The sequence below is a fragment of the Tamandua tetradactyla genome, chromosome 6 (assembly GCF_023851605.1).
Source record: "Tamandua tetradactyla isolate mTamTet1 chromosome 6, mTamTet1.pri, whole genome shotgun sequence".
Taxonomy (NCBI): domain Eukaryota; kingdom Metazoa; phylum Chordata; class Mammalia; order Pilosa; family Myrmecophagidae; genus Tamandua; species Tamandua tetradactyla.
Window position 1 is genome coordinate 6,891,629 of NC_135332.1, and position 14,117 is coordinate 6,905,745.

Here is a 14,117-nt window from a genome sequence, read left to right on the forward strand (position 1 = left end):
GCAGGGCACTACCTCTGTTTTGGTTTTAAATACAAAGTGAGGGCTAGAAAGACTGTTTGCATCCTGCTCTTAAAAATAAAAATAAAAGAGAAGAAATAATCCAGATAAGAAAACCTGAAGCATTAAAATTTGAGTTCTCTTAAAACTCATTGTTTTTTAAAATTGGCAACGTAGAGAATGGTAGTATTTAAATAGCCATTAAAACTCCAGGTTTGCTAGGGAATTGCTATGTATATTACAACTAAGAGGGTTGGGTTTAAAAAAATATATTTTATATGACAAATTTTCAAGTAATTTTGGGGAGCTTACTTCCCTGATAGCTTAGAGAATCTTATGATTAGTTTCTGAAGACAATCATATATTAGAGATTATTGAGTTGGTTGAGGGAAATGTATAATATAATGATGGCCACTGCTTTTTTTTTTTGATATTATATTGCTTGAATAGTTTTGTGTTTTATCATTCTTTTTATTTGCACCATTTATTTCAGCAGGATTCTCATTTGCACCCATTCTAATAGTGCTGCTGATCTCTACATAAAGGATTATTTACATCCATATGTAGAAGCAGGCAATCCCCAGGCAAGACCTCTCAGGTATTTTTTTAAGGCTTATTATGTATCTTTATCATACTTTATTATTCTTAAGAAAAGGTGTCTGTAAAGATTTTAGTAACTTTGGGAATACCAAATCTTTTACTATGCATTGACATTTGAAGGTTATGCCATTTGAAGAAACCATTTAAATTTAGGAAAAATTTAAAATCCTTTGCCATCCATTTTTAAACATTAATAAGAAAGACATCCTTTTTTAAGTTTTGTATATAAAAATATTGTTACAATCTAAGCACATTTTGATATGTTACCTCTAGAAACTTCTATGATGAAATAGTATAAATATTAATTTAAATCAAATTTAGTATAATTAATTTTCTAGCACATTTAGCATGGCAGAGTGGTCATGCAGTGACAGTTCTTTATGGAAATAAAGTTTTGACTGTGATCATTCAGGTAATTTCATAGAAACTATGCATTAAAGAAGTATGAAATAGTGAAATGTTTTCTGCAACCAAATGTAGTTCACTGGTATTTACAACTTTTTGTTAACATTTAGGATACAAAGTGTCAAAGAAAATTTTTGGTTGATATAGAAAGATCTTCTGAGTGTATATGGACATGAATTGTACTTACCTACGGGACTGTGGGAGAATAAAAATCCTTTTCTTCAGAAGACAATAAAGAATCATTAAATGGTTATTGTACCATTTGCTTTCATTGTTATATGAATTAATGTTTAGTTTTCCCATTTTACAAACTAATATGTCATGCCCTGTATTGTTTGAATACAGCTATTGTTTACCAATTAATTTCTAACCACAACTTTGAATCTTAAGTCACTAACTTTTTATTTCTAGTTGAGCTCAGGCATGGAAAAATGAAATTATGCTATTTAATTATTTTGTAACCATAACAAAAGTCATTTGAATGATTTTGCATAAAAAGACAAAAAAGAAAAAAAAGTGGTGTGGCCTGTTAACACAGGTTTTTATGATATAATTTGTTTTCATTTTGGAATATAAATTAAAGCAAAAAAAATTATTTTAAGTAGAATCCAGTTGTATTTAATAAGAAAATAATACATGGTGTATGCACAATCACTATAAATGAAAATGTGCTGTTTATTGGTGGTAAATTCATCAATAACTAATTAGTTTACTTTCGATTCTAATCTTTTTTAGTTCCTAAGTGAAATTGAGTAGCTAGCATTTTTGCTGTGTTTTTACAGGAAGTTGTTTTTGTGTGTTGTGTGTGAGTGTGTGTGTGTGTGTTTCAGTAGGCAGCCTGACAGTCTCAGTTACCATGGTGCACTTGGCATGGAAGCAATAGAGTGAGGCACCTACAGACCTCAGTGAGTGAGCACAAGTCATTTGCTATTTGGAGCAGTAGAGTTGCTGGCGAAAATTAGTATCTCTCATTTGGGAGTGGGCCAAGGTGGCTCAGCAGGCAAGTTCTTGCCTACCATGCCAGAGACCCAGTTTGATTTCTGGTGCCTGCCTATGAAAAAAAAAATCATTTGGTTAGGTTATTTTAGCTTTTTCCATGTAAAATTATGTTTTGAAAGTTATAATCCAACATGTAGTACATTTATATGTAGAACAGGAAGTTATGTATCAGTTGGGTATGTGTGTAGGCATAGTGACCCAAATATAGGAATTGCCCTTTAGCAGAAAATTTTGCCTCTCCACAAGTCTCAAGAGTAGCTCAGTCCAAGATGGAAAGCTATGTAAATATATGCAAATAGAAGTTTCAAATATTTCATTTAGTAAATGGAATAAAATAATAAAGGCCTGATTTTCTCAAATATTTTCTTTAAGCTGCCCTGTGTTTTCAGCATAACTTTTCATTGTGGGAAAAGGTGTTAGCTTACAAGTGTATTGCCTAGCAATATTAATGTATTCAATTGATAAGATTGATTAGCGATATGTATTATCACATTGACTTTGATTAATTTATCATTTTCCTAAAGGACTACAAACGTGGGAGGTATGATAGATGGAATTGAGAAAATTAGAATCACTGAGTACCTTGTGGTGATCATGTTGGGGAAAGAACACTAGAGGGCATTATGTGTCCAGATATGACCATGAGGATGCGGCATTGCAGGGGAACTAAGACTGGTCCAGAGTTTGCTTTCTTCACAGTGTTGTTTAGAGTGGGCCCCGGTGAATGTGATAGTTGTAAATAGAGTCGTAAACATTAAATAGTAAATACAGTAAATATTTTTAAATAGCTACATTTATGATTAAAATTTATAAAACCCAGGTAGTTGCCAGGAATTGAGCTCAAAATATTTGGAAATGGAAGTTTTAGAAACCATTTTAGAAATACATTTAGCTTCAGTTATTGCTCTTACTTTGTTAGAAGATTTTAAAAATGGAGTAGAGAAGAAAACACTGTCTCTGTGTGTGGATCAGAAGTTCTGGCAAAGTTATCGCTTGTAGGAAAGCATGTATTCACTGCTTGTGGATGTTTGGTGCACTTTGGATGTTTCTGGGCAAACTGAAGGCATTTTATATAGATCTTTAAAGAAACATTTTCTTCCAGGCTCAGGTCTTTCTGATTTGGTAATATCTTGAGTAATAACATTTTGGGGGGTTATTTATTGCAAATAAATTCAATACATGATTAAAATTTCAGTGAATTAACATGACATATTACCAGATACCTGTTTTAAGAATCATTATTATTCATGTAGGATATGTGAATTGGTTTATTTCTTTAAAATATGTAAATTACTTGGTGTTTTTTTATTATGAGCTTGACAGTGTCGCTTGTCCACTATCAGTTCCCCAGTTTTGAAGAATGTTGTTGGAAGTACTTCAAATAATCTTGTTATAGTCTACCTTAAGTGTTGTGAAATATGACGGTACAGAGAAAATACTTAAAATCTATACTTAAATCTTTATTTAGTCAGCACTAGAATAAACCTTTAAGAAAATAGGGCCAACAATGAAAGGTTGTATTCTTACTAGCTTTAATTTGAGATAGCTTTCCAGTGTAATTGTGAAAAATCCAGAAGTTACAATTAGAGCTTCAGTTATTTTTTTTTTTTTCTTTGAGGAAGAAGTAGTTCTTGGAGTTATATTTGGTAAATAATTTGAAAAAAAAATTTAAAAAATTTTTTTATGATGAAACATAACATGTACAATGAGGAAAATATAGAAAAGCACAAAGAGGAAAATAAAAATTAACTAATCTTTCCAGCCCCGAAGTAAATGCTACTAACATTTTGGAGCTTTATTTGCACACATTTTTATTTTTATCTTTTAAATTGAGAACTCTTCACACACATACATTCTGTGCATGGTCAGTGGCTCATAATATCATCACATAGTTGTGTATTCAGCACCATGATCATTTTTTTAGAACATTTGCATCACTCCAGAAAAAGAAATAAGAAAAAAGAAAAAACTCATACATACCATATACCTTACCCCTCTTTCTCATTGGCCACTAATGTTTTCATCTACCCAATTTATTTTAACCTTTGTCTCCCCTATTATATATTTATTTTTTTATCCAAATTTTTTACTCATCTGTCCATACCCTGGATATAAGGAGCATCAGACACAAGGTTTTCACAATCACACGATCACATTGTAAATGTTATATCTTAATACAATAGTCTTCAAGAATCAAGGCTACTGGAACACAGTTCAACAGTTCAGGTACTTCCTCTACCCACTCCAATACATTATAAACTAAACAGGGATATCTATATAATGCATGAGAATAAAGTCTAGGATAACCTTTCTACTCTGTTTGAAATCTCTCAGCTATTGAAACTTTATTTTGTCTCATTTCTCTCTTCCCCCTTTGGTCAAGGCTTTCTCAATCCATTGTTGCTGCATCCTAGCTTATCCTGGAATTTCTGTCCCACGTTGTCAGGAAGATATATATGTCTGGGAGTCATGCCCTGCATAGGAGGGAGGACAGTGAGTTCACCTGCTGCGTTGGCTTAGAGAGAGTGGCCACATCTGAGCAACAAAAGAGGTTCTCTGGGAGTGACTCTTAGGCCTAATTTTAAGTAAGCTTAGCCTATCCTTTACAGGAATAAGTTTCATAAGGGCAACCCCCAAGATCGAGGGCTTGGCCTTTTGATTTGGTTGTCCATAATGCTGGCGAGATATCAGAAATTCTCCGAGTGGGGAAGTTGAATATTTCCTCCTTTCTCTCCATTTCCCTGAGGGGACTTTGCAAATACTTCTTTATTCACTGCCCAAATCACTCTATGATTTATCGGGGCATCATGCTAACCTGGACAACCCTGATCTCATGCCCTATTCAAGATTCTATGTACTTAACAGTAGTGTACAAATAAATGACCATACAAGTTAAATTAGGAAATGCACTACCCAAAATATAAATTTTGCACCAAATAAACATATCTCCCTTTGGTTTCACTCAGAAGTTGAAGTTTTAAAATGTGAATGATAATTATCCTTTGCCCTGTATTCCAATATACCTTAGTCCTATCCTGATCAGCTTCATTCATATTTCTACTAGATATCTAATCACTTTTATCAACTTTTTAAACAGTTCCTGTATGGTGTACTGTCAACTTTCATAGCTTCAATGTTCCCACTCTGAGAGTCTCAGGCAGCACGTAAATCCCTATGTTTCTGGGAAAGATCTATCTCAGAATTTAGAATTAACAGTTATACCTCCTGAATATATGTGACTGCTGTAAGAGCTTACAAGCTAGGACCCTTTCCAATATGCCCGGATTACCCACGTTCTCGACTTTAGTTCACTGAGTTTTTATATTATGGTTACATGCCTCTATATGATTGAGGCATGATAATATTTGTCCTTTTGTTCCTGGTATTTCATTCAACATACAGTCCTTAAAGTTCATACACCTAGTTGCATGCCTCATAACTTCATTCCTTATTGTGGCTGCTGAGTAGTCCATTGTTAGGTATATACCATAGGTCCCCCTTCCATTTTTCAATTTTTAGTACCCTTAAGCCACCTCCATTCATTGTGGATCAGGAACACCGCTGCCAGAAATACCAGTGTGCAAATGTCCATTCATGTCCCCACAGTCAGTTCCTCGAGGTATATACTGAGCAGTGGGTTTCAGTATCATATGGCAATCCCACCCGTATCGTCCTGTGGAACCGCCACACTGCCCTCCAAGGGGCTGCACCTCTCATTTCCCTACCGACAATGAATAGGTACATCTCTTTCTTCACGTTTTCCCTATACCACTTATTTCTTTCTGTTCTTTTTTTTTTTTTGGCATGGACAGGGTCCGGCAATTGAACCTGGATCTCCTGCAGGGCAGGCCAGAATTCTGCCACTGAGCCACTGTTGCACTGCCCTCTCTCTGTTCATTTTTTTTTTTTTTTTTTAAGGAAAGACAGAGAGAAGGAAGGAAGGATAGAAGGAAGGAAGGAAGGAAGAAAGGGAAACATTTTAAACATTTTCTTGTTTTATTGTATTCTGTTTCTCCGTTTTTGTTACATGGGCTGGGGCCGGGAATCGAACCGAGGTCCTCCGGCATAGCAGGCAAGCACTTTGCCCGCTGAGCCACCGCGGTCCGCCTCTCTGTTCATTTTTAAGCAGTTTTATTCACACATCATACAATCCAACCTAGGTATATAGACATGCCTTCACCACCATACTGAAGACATTTCATTTATATTCTTAAATGCACATATCTATAGTTTCTTTGAATGAACTCAGAAGATCATTTTTAAAATTTGGATTTTCATATTTTTAAAAGTAAATTATTTGCTGATATGATTAAACTTGATTAAACTTATTTTATTATAACCTAAGGCATGGTATTTAAAATTTTTGTACCTTTAATGATGGTATTGGTTATTTTCAGCAAATTTATGGTCCTTTCTAGATCAAAGTGATATTTTAGAAATGCATTTCTTTACTTTCCCCAACCAGTAATTATATTTAGGGACTTTTTTTTTTTTTTTTTTTTTTTTTTTTGCATGGGCAGCCTACTGGGAATTGAATCTGGGTCTCCGAGCATGGCAGGTGAGAACTCTGCCTGCCGAGCCACCGTGGCTTGCCCATTAGAGACATTTTTTAAACACTTTTTTTGTTTTGCCTTTGGAAAAAAAAAAAGCAAAACTGGTGTTAAATATTTCAGGGAGGGCTAGAACAGATTTTAAGAGATTATGAAATAAATTTTGTGCATGTTGCATTTGAACTGTCTTTGAAACATCCTGGAGGAGATAGATATCAGGTAAACGGTGGGATATGTATCTTGGAACTTAGTGGGGAGGTCTGGTGTCAGAGGGCTGAAGGTGGAAAGAGAAAAAGGTGTGAGTCACCAAGGTGTCCATGATGATTGAAGCCGTGGGCATGGATGCAATTGCCAGAGGAGAGAATAGAGCTTGAGAAGAGGAGAGTGTGAAAGTCCAAGACTTGAGAAACACTAACCAAGAGAGGTAAAAGGAAAGCAGGAAAGGGTTGAGTCCTGAAAACTGAGGGCAGAGAGTTTAAAGGAGGGAGGAACCACAGAGCTGGATATTGCTAATGCTTCAGGTAGCTTGATGGGCCTGGAAAATATCCCTATGATTTTGTGATATGTAAGTCATTGTCCTTTGATTGGGTAGAGTGCAAGCCACATTGAATGATTAGAGGAGTGAGTGGGAGGTTATTAAATGGAAAGTATAATAACGGAGAACATTTCTGAGAAGTTTGGCTGTGAAGGGAGGGGAGAGATTAGGCAGCAGTTGGAAAAATATGAGGAATTAGATGACAGTCTTTTTTAAATCTGAGAAACCAAAGCATTTTAATTAAGAAAAAAAGAAGCCATCTAAAAGTAAAAAGTTGAATTCAGAGAAAAAGGAGAGGATGTTATTAGGTTTGCAAGAAGGGGAGAAGTACAGGGGAAGGAATTAGCTATAGACAGGAGGCTATAGCTCAGTTGTAATAGTTAAGAAGAATTAGGTGAGGTCAGTTATAGACAGGATTGTACAGTTGCTAGTAGAGAGGTGAGAGAGTTTTCATTTAATGCCTGCAATTGGGCTATAAAGAACGGTAAGGCAATGGGAAGACGGAAAGGCTTTCCAGGGTAGGGGGGCAGCTTAAACTAGGTTTGAGTTGTAGAAAAAAAAAGTTCTTTATCAGAAATGTTTGCATGGTAAAGTTTTATTAGAATAAAAAGTATAAATATTTGTATTTTTTTCCTTCGTAATCATTTGGATAATTAGATATCTTTCTTTTAAAATTGGTATTTGAAAGTCCCAGACCTAGGTGGAGGCTGGAGATGAGAAATAGATGTAGAAAGACATAACACCAGCAGTGGGAAAAGAAGGTTTATTAGCAGAGGAGCAACAGGGAGAGTTGACTCAAGAAATCAACTCTCACTCTCCTGAATCCAAGTAGGGCTTTTAAAGGGGGACTGGAGATAGCTTTAGGTGGGTTTCTCATAGATGGGTTCTTGAGAGTTGGCTGTTTTCCATTGGTGAAGTTAAAAGTTTAAATACTGCTTTTGTTCTGCAAGGTTGTAGCTGTCAGGGGGTAGGGATTGGGGCAAGGGAATTTATTGCACACTGTGAGGTTGTAGCTGCCTGAGGGTGGATGCTTATACAAGGGGGCATCACTGGAATGCGCAGCTGTTGCAGGGGACAGAGAGCCTCAAGATGTTGATTCTCTATGGCGGGACTTTCCATTCTTGCTTGTTGCCCTGCTCAGCTCTCACAGTATTTATGTTTGTAAAAAAAAGTTGCATGCATATAGTTTTATAAAAGGTCACATTGTACTTCAAGTTGATAGGAAAACAAGACAAAACAACTGAGATTCTCTTTTGCCTTTCCACTCTCCATTAACCGTGGGGGGACCAACGCCAAACTTTTTAACTCTCTTATTAGTTTCTTCTGGTATTTACTTTTATTTTCCTAAATAATTATAACTGCTATGTCTTAATCTACTTCTGGATATCTGTTGACCTCAATTATGGTAGCTTCATTTTTAGTGTTTTCATTATTATGATTTTGTAAATTTATTTGCTAGTGATAAATGTGTGCATTTCCTTTCGTGTACTTTTTTTTCTTCTGGCATTAATAATTCTTATTTTCATTTGCTTCATTTTCCTTGAATATCTGACCAGATATTTCTATCTTAGGTAACTCTGTAAATGCTTGCTAAAATATTATCAAAACTCTTAGATAATTTATCAGTGCCATTATTTTTTCCTGGAAACTTCCCTCCTGGATTGAATTTACTCCTCCGGTCTGAACTGGTTGTTGTTATCCTAAGACTTCTCTTTGTGTTGTTCATCTTGGGAATTTCTTTTTCTTCTCTCCTGTGTTAGAACTCATTTTTTTGGATCTTATGTCTTAATCTTTCTTGATTTTGTACCTTGTTTTGGTGATACACATCCTTTGGTGTATACACTTTTTACTGTTTTTAGCTTTTCTGAGAAAGGGTGCGTAAGTGGTCAATTTTTTGAATGTCTGAAAATGCCTTTTTTCTGCTATCAGAATTAATGCATCATTTAGCTGGGAAGGGTTAGAATTCTAGTTTGAAAATTCTGACTTATGTATGTATAGTTTTTCTTAATGTTTACTCACCAATAAATTCAGTATTTAGGCAGGTAGGCTAGAATTAGTAGTCATTTCGATTTATTTCGTGATTAATTTTTATGCATTTAGAGATGTTTCTTTATGAGCCAGCACTTACTTTTTTTTCTTCCAGCACTTGCTTTTTGAAGATAATTTTTGTACCTGGAGTATGATGTAGAGGCTGTACTTCTTCTGCCAAGTCTAGATTATCTACATTGTCTAAAATTTCTTCCCATGCCAGATACAACTTTACAGCATGGTCTTGCATTAAATGCAAATAGAAAAATGAACTCAGTTCTAGTTTGAGTTGAAGAACTTTAGAAAAATATTTTGATGTGATTTTTAATAAAAAATAGTCAACAACCTCAAACTTTTATTTTTAAATTTGAGTAACAAGCATTTATAAGTGACTACCAATATCCATTTGGAAGAGTTAATTTTATTATTATAATGGAATTTCCACATCGAAGAAAAAAGAGAAATGTAAAAAGGTTACTTAGGAATTGTATCGAGAGTAAAAACAGTGACTTCTTTAAAAAATTTCTACTTTGCTTCCCAAAATAATTTAAGGTAGCTATAGTAAGACGTACAGAAGCAGTAAAGTGGAGAACCATTAACAGAAAAGTAAGATGACAAGAGCCTGGTAACAAATGGTGGCTCATGGAGAAAAGGAAATTGTCAGAGAATCATTAGGTAACTAAAGGTGCTCATTTGGTCTCCCCAAATCTCTAAGACATATAATTATTATGTCCTCTTGGAGATAAGGGAAATGAGACTTCAGAGGATAAGAGCACAGATTTGAATCCTGACCGTAAGCTCTTTGGGCTTCAGTTTTCTTATCTATCATAAAGGAACAATAATGATAGCAATAACTACATGTGGTGATCGATGTAATTTCACTGAAGGGATAGAAGCAATCACAAGAGAATGTCCAGAATTTCCTTTTAACATATCTTCTGGCTGATTTACATCTGCCATAATCACTACTTCCTCCACGCCCCCCCCCCCTTTTTTTGTATGCTGTGTCATATTTCATTATTTTTCCATGTGAGTATCCCTTTATTGCAGTACCATTTGTTGAATTTTTGTTTGTTTATTTGTTTTTGCTTGCTTGTTTGTTTTTTGGGAAGTGTAGTGACTGGGACTCAAACCCGGGTTTCCCTCATGGCAGGAGAAAATTCTACCATTGAACTATCTTTGCACTCCCTCCCTCCCATTTTAAATGGGCAAACTCTTCTTGTCCCTTTCTAAGGCTCACCTCTCCACCTGTAAATGAGTTCTCATCCTTTTTTGCTCCATACATTCTCCTCTCCTGTATTCTTTTTTTTCTCTACTGGATTGTTACACCATACAGATATATTATAATGCCTACTATTTTAAAAACAAAACAAAAACTTGCCTAGACCATATTTTCCCTTTACCTGCATTCCTTTAAGCAAGATTTACCTAATACCTACAGGTCTTTACTCACTGCACTGGTCTTACTTCCTCTCCTCCCATTCTCTTTTGAGCTCAAGCTAATCAGTTTTTCATCTCTACCTTTACTCTGAAACCATCATATTGAGGTCACCAATGACTTCTTAGTTGTTACTTCGTTAGTCAGTTTTCAATCCTCATTTTACTAGGCTTCTTAATAGCATTTGATAGTTACTCCTAGTTGTCTTTTGGAACACCTTATTTTATTTCCAAGACCCTACTCTCTCCTTAGTTCTTTCCTATTTCATTGACTTGCCCCATCCCAGTGTCCTTTTACTGTACCCCTCTACTTTCCCAGCTTTTAAATGTTGGCGTGGTCAGTCCTCCAACTAGTTTCTTTATCTACACTTATTCTCAAGGGGATCTCATCCAAATTCAAGGCTTAAGTATCATCCTAATTGTATATTTCTTGCCCCAGGCATTCTCCTGAACTCTGAACTTATTTATCCTATTGCTTATAAGATATCTTCACTTGGGTATCTACCACAAAATATGTCCCAAACTGAACTTTCAATTTCTAGTCCAAATCAACTCTTTTCCCTTCACCCCCTTTGTAAACGCCACTGCCGTTTGACCAGTTGCAAAGGCATGGAATCATCCTTTCTTTTACAGTCCACATCTAATTCATCAGTAAATCTTGTCAGCACTACTTTCAAAATGTATAGCAATTCGGACAATTTTCCTGTCTCCACTGTTAACACTGTAGTCCAAGCCACCATCTTCGTTTTTATCCAGACCCTTACAATAACCTCCTAACTGATCTCCCTGCTTCCACTTTCTTCACCCGTCCCATTCAGTGCTATGTTGAAGCCAGCAGAGCTGGTCAGTACATCTTTCCCCAGGTTCATGTTCAATGACATCATTGTTGGTAGCTTGAAGTAGATCATGGTAGTAGGTTTTGTAATACAGAAATCAGCAGACACTGCAAATCAGGGCTTTTTTCTGCTCCAGAGAGCTGGCTGTTGAACATTTACCAGCATATGGCCTTCCCCTATGTATTCTGTTCAGAGAAACCAGAGTGGTCCTTTAGCAATTTAAGTCATGTCACTGCCTTGTCACAACTGTCTGATGACTTTCCTTTAAACTCAGATAAAATCAGAGCCTTTATTGTAGCTCATAAGTGCTGTGTGATTTGCCTATGTACTGGAACGTAGTAGGCATCCAGTAAATCTTTTTTATTTATGTATGTGGATGGGTGGATGGATGGATGAGTTGTTTGTGTACCATTTTGGTAATCTATTGCGTGAGGCCTATTAGTATTTTTATTTCACAGTTAATGGAATTGTCCTAAATTAAAGTTTAATTTTAAAGTTTCATAATCTCAGAGGTTGGTTTAAATGTAGATAAGCATATATTCTAAGGTGAAATGCAATTAGTGTTTTGAATTTCTGTTTTAAAATTAGCATAAGTAATGAAAATATGAGTTCAGTGTATTTTTACAAGAATAGAAGAAAGTAATTTTTGAATGCGGATGTTTTGAAGTTATGTTTTGGGGTCATTCTGTTGCAAAGATTAATCTACACACTTAAAAATAAGTAGGTATTTATTTTCTGGTAGTGCAAATGCTTTCTATTTGAATCTTTTATTTTGGCAGGAAGAAGGTAACAGTATATCAGTATAATAGTAGTTACAGTGATAGTTGTATGTTAAATCCTAATCTAGTAGACTGTTGATGGTGACAAGATTTATTTAATTTCAAGATATTGTATTCTTAAAATAAGAGTGTCTGTATTGTGATAATTAGGTACTATGAAGATGTTAATAAATGTAAATAGGAAATATCATCTTTTTTTGCTTTATAGGGTATATTTCAGAAATCGCTGGGTGAAGACTGTCCACCCAGTTGTGCATCAGTACTGTTTGATCTCAAGCGCACATTCCACCTTTCAGATGCCACAGAAAGAAGATATTCTTAAACATCGAGTGGTTGTCGTTACATTGAATACTTCCCAGTACCTCTGTCAGTTGGACCTTGAACCTGGTATGCTGACTCAGGACACAGACATGGTGTCTCTCAGGTTTAGGGCTTATGCATTCAGGTTAGACCAGGGATTGACAAACTAGGGCCTGCGGGCCAAATATGGCCTGTTGCCTGTGTATGTAATTAAAGTTTTATTAGAACACAGCCATATGCACTTATTTACCTATTTAATGTCTATGGGTGCTTTATACTACAACAGCTGAGTTGAATGGTTGCAACAGATATTGTGTGGCCCACAAAACCTAAAATATACTATTTAGACCTTAATAGAAAAAGTTTTCTTATCTCTCATTTTGACATTTTAGTGATTGCTTTTCCATTTATTTTCTAACTGGACAGATGGTATTTTTTATAGTTGCTTATGTGAAAAATTTAAATTTGGACAGATCTGGTGTTTTTGTTTTATAATTTTTCAAGTTTTATCTTAAAATGCTTTTGCATTGTATAGTATATGTACAACAATAGGGGGTTTTATGACATACTAAGATCATTGTGTTTAAGCATAGACACTATGTAAAATCATGCTAATATTGTATAAAGTATGGATAAGGTGGCAAGAAGGTGTTCTGATAAATATAGCAGAACTTAACCATCAAAAGTGGTATCTCCTTCATGTGAAAAAAGTGGTATCCTTTTAAAGTAGTTACTTTAGAAGAATATTTATTGCTGCTGTATTAAAATTGTTGACATTGTTCAACACATTTTTGCTCTCTGCTTTTGGATTTGCCTTCAGAGCTTTTTGAACATCTGAATCCCTGGAAAGTAGTGCTAGAGCTTCTTCTCTTCACCTTGGATTCCTGGTACCTGGCCCATGATGTAGACACCTGGAGGCCTTGATAAACTTCTGTTTATCTTTAGTGAATGAATTATGGTCGAACTTTCCTTTTTGATGGTTGATTCCATTTTAGAAAAGCTTCAAAAAATATTTCAGAGCCGTGTCTGACAAATAAGGCAAGTGATCAAACTGAGTAATACCAAAAAGGTTAAGAATAAAATAGTGTGATGTCCCTCTCGTGTAATGAGACTTATTGTACATATAGCGCTCATAGCCGGCTCATGAAGGTAGTTACAAAAGCAGAGCTTCAGAAATGTTTTAAACAGTGGCAGTCTCATTGAAATGAGTTATGTTTCCTCCCAAGTGACTTCTTTGAATGGAACAGCACTTGTTTGAAATGTAAATTTTGGTATGTTTATTTAAAAATCCATGTCATTACTTTATGATTATACTCTGCCTATTTACCACATTGATTAAAAACCCAAACCTCCTTAACAGTATAGTTTTATGGGAAAGACTAAACAATGACTTTGAAGGGCTAGTGTAGAATAATGCTTATTAGTTGTTGTCTATATGCTTTGTTCTGGGCTTTGTTAATACTTTATTCCATTTAACTCATATCAACCCTGTGGAAGGTTATTTTACAGATAAGAAAACTATCTGTAGTTTTCTACACTACAGATAGTGTAGTGTAGAATCAAAGCTGGTCAGGCTAAGCCAATTGATTAATTCAAGTTACCTTTATTAGCTTAAGCAGTAACTGTAACAGTTTTACAATTTATCCAGCTC

At 35.2% G+C, this 14,117-nt stretch overlaps 1 protein-coding gene across 4 annotated transcripts in view; it reads left to right on the top strand.

The window, feature by feature from the left end:
• Positions 1–14,117, top strand: part of HELZ (helicase with zinc finger) — a 268,807-nt gene that overhangs the window by 112,794 nt on the left and 141,896 nt on the right. For 3 of the 4 annotated variants that reach the window (XM_077163622.1, XM_077163625.1, XM_077163624.1), the window contains 2 exons: positions 491–595; positions 12,375–12,553. In XM_077163622.1, coding sequence (XP_077019737.1) covers positions 491–595; positions 12,375–12,553 — 284 coding nt within the window. The remainder of the gene's footprint in view (positions 1–490; positions 596–12,374; positions 12,554–14,117) is intronic. The other variant, XM_077163623.1, reaches the window with a different exon arrangement.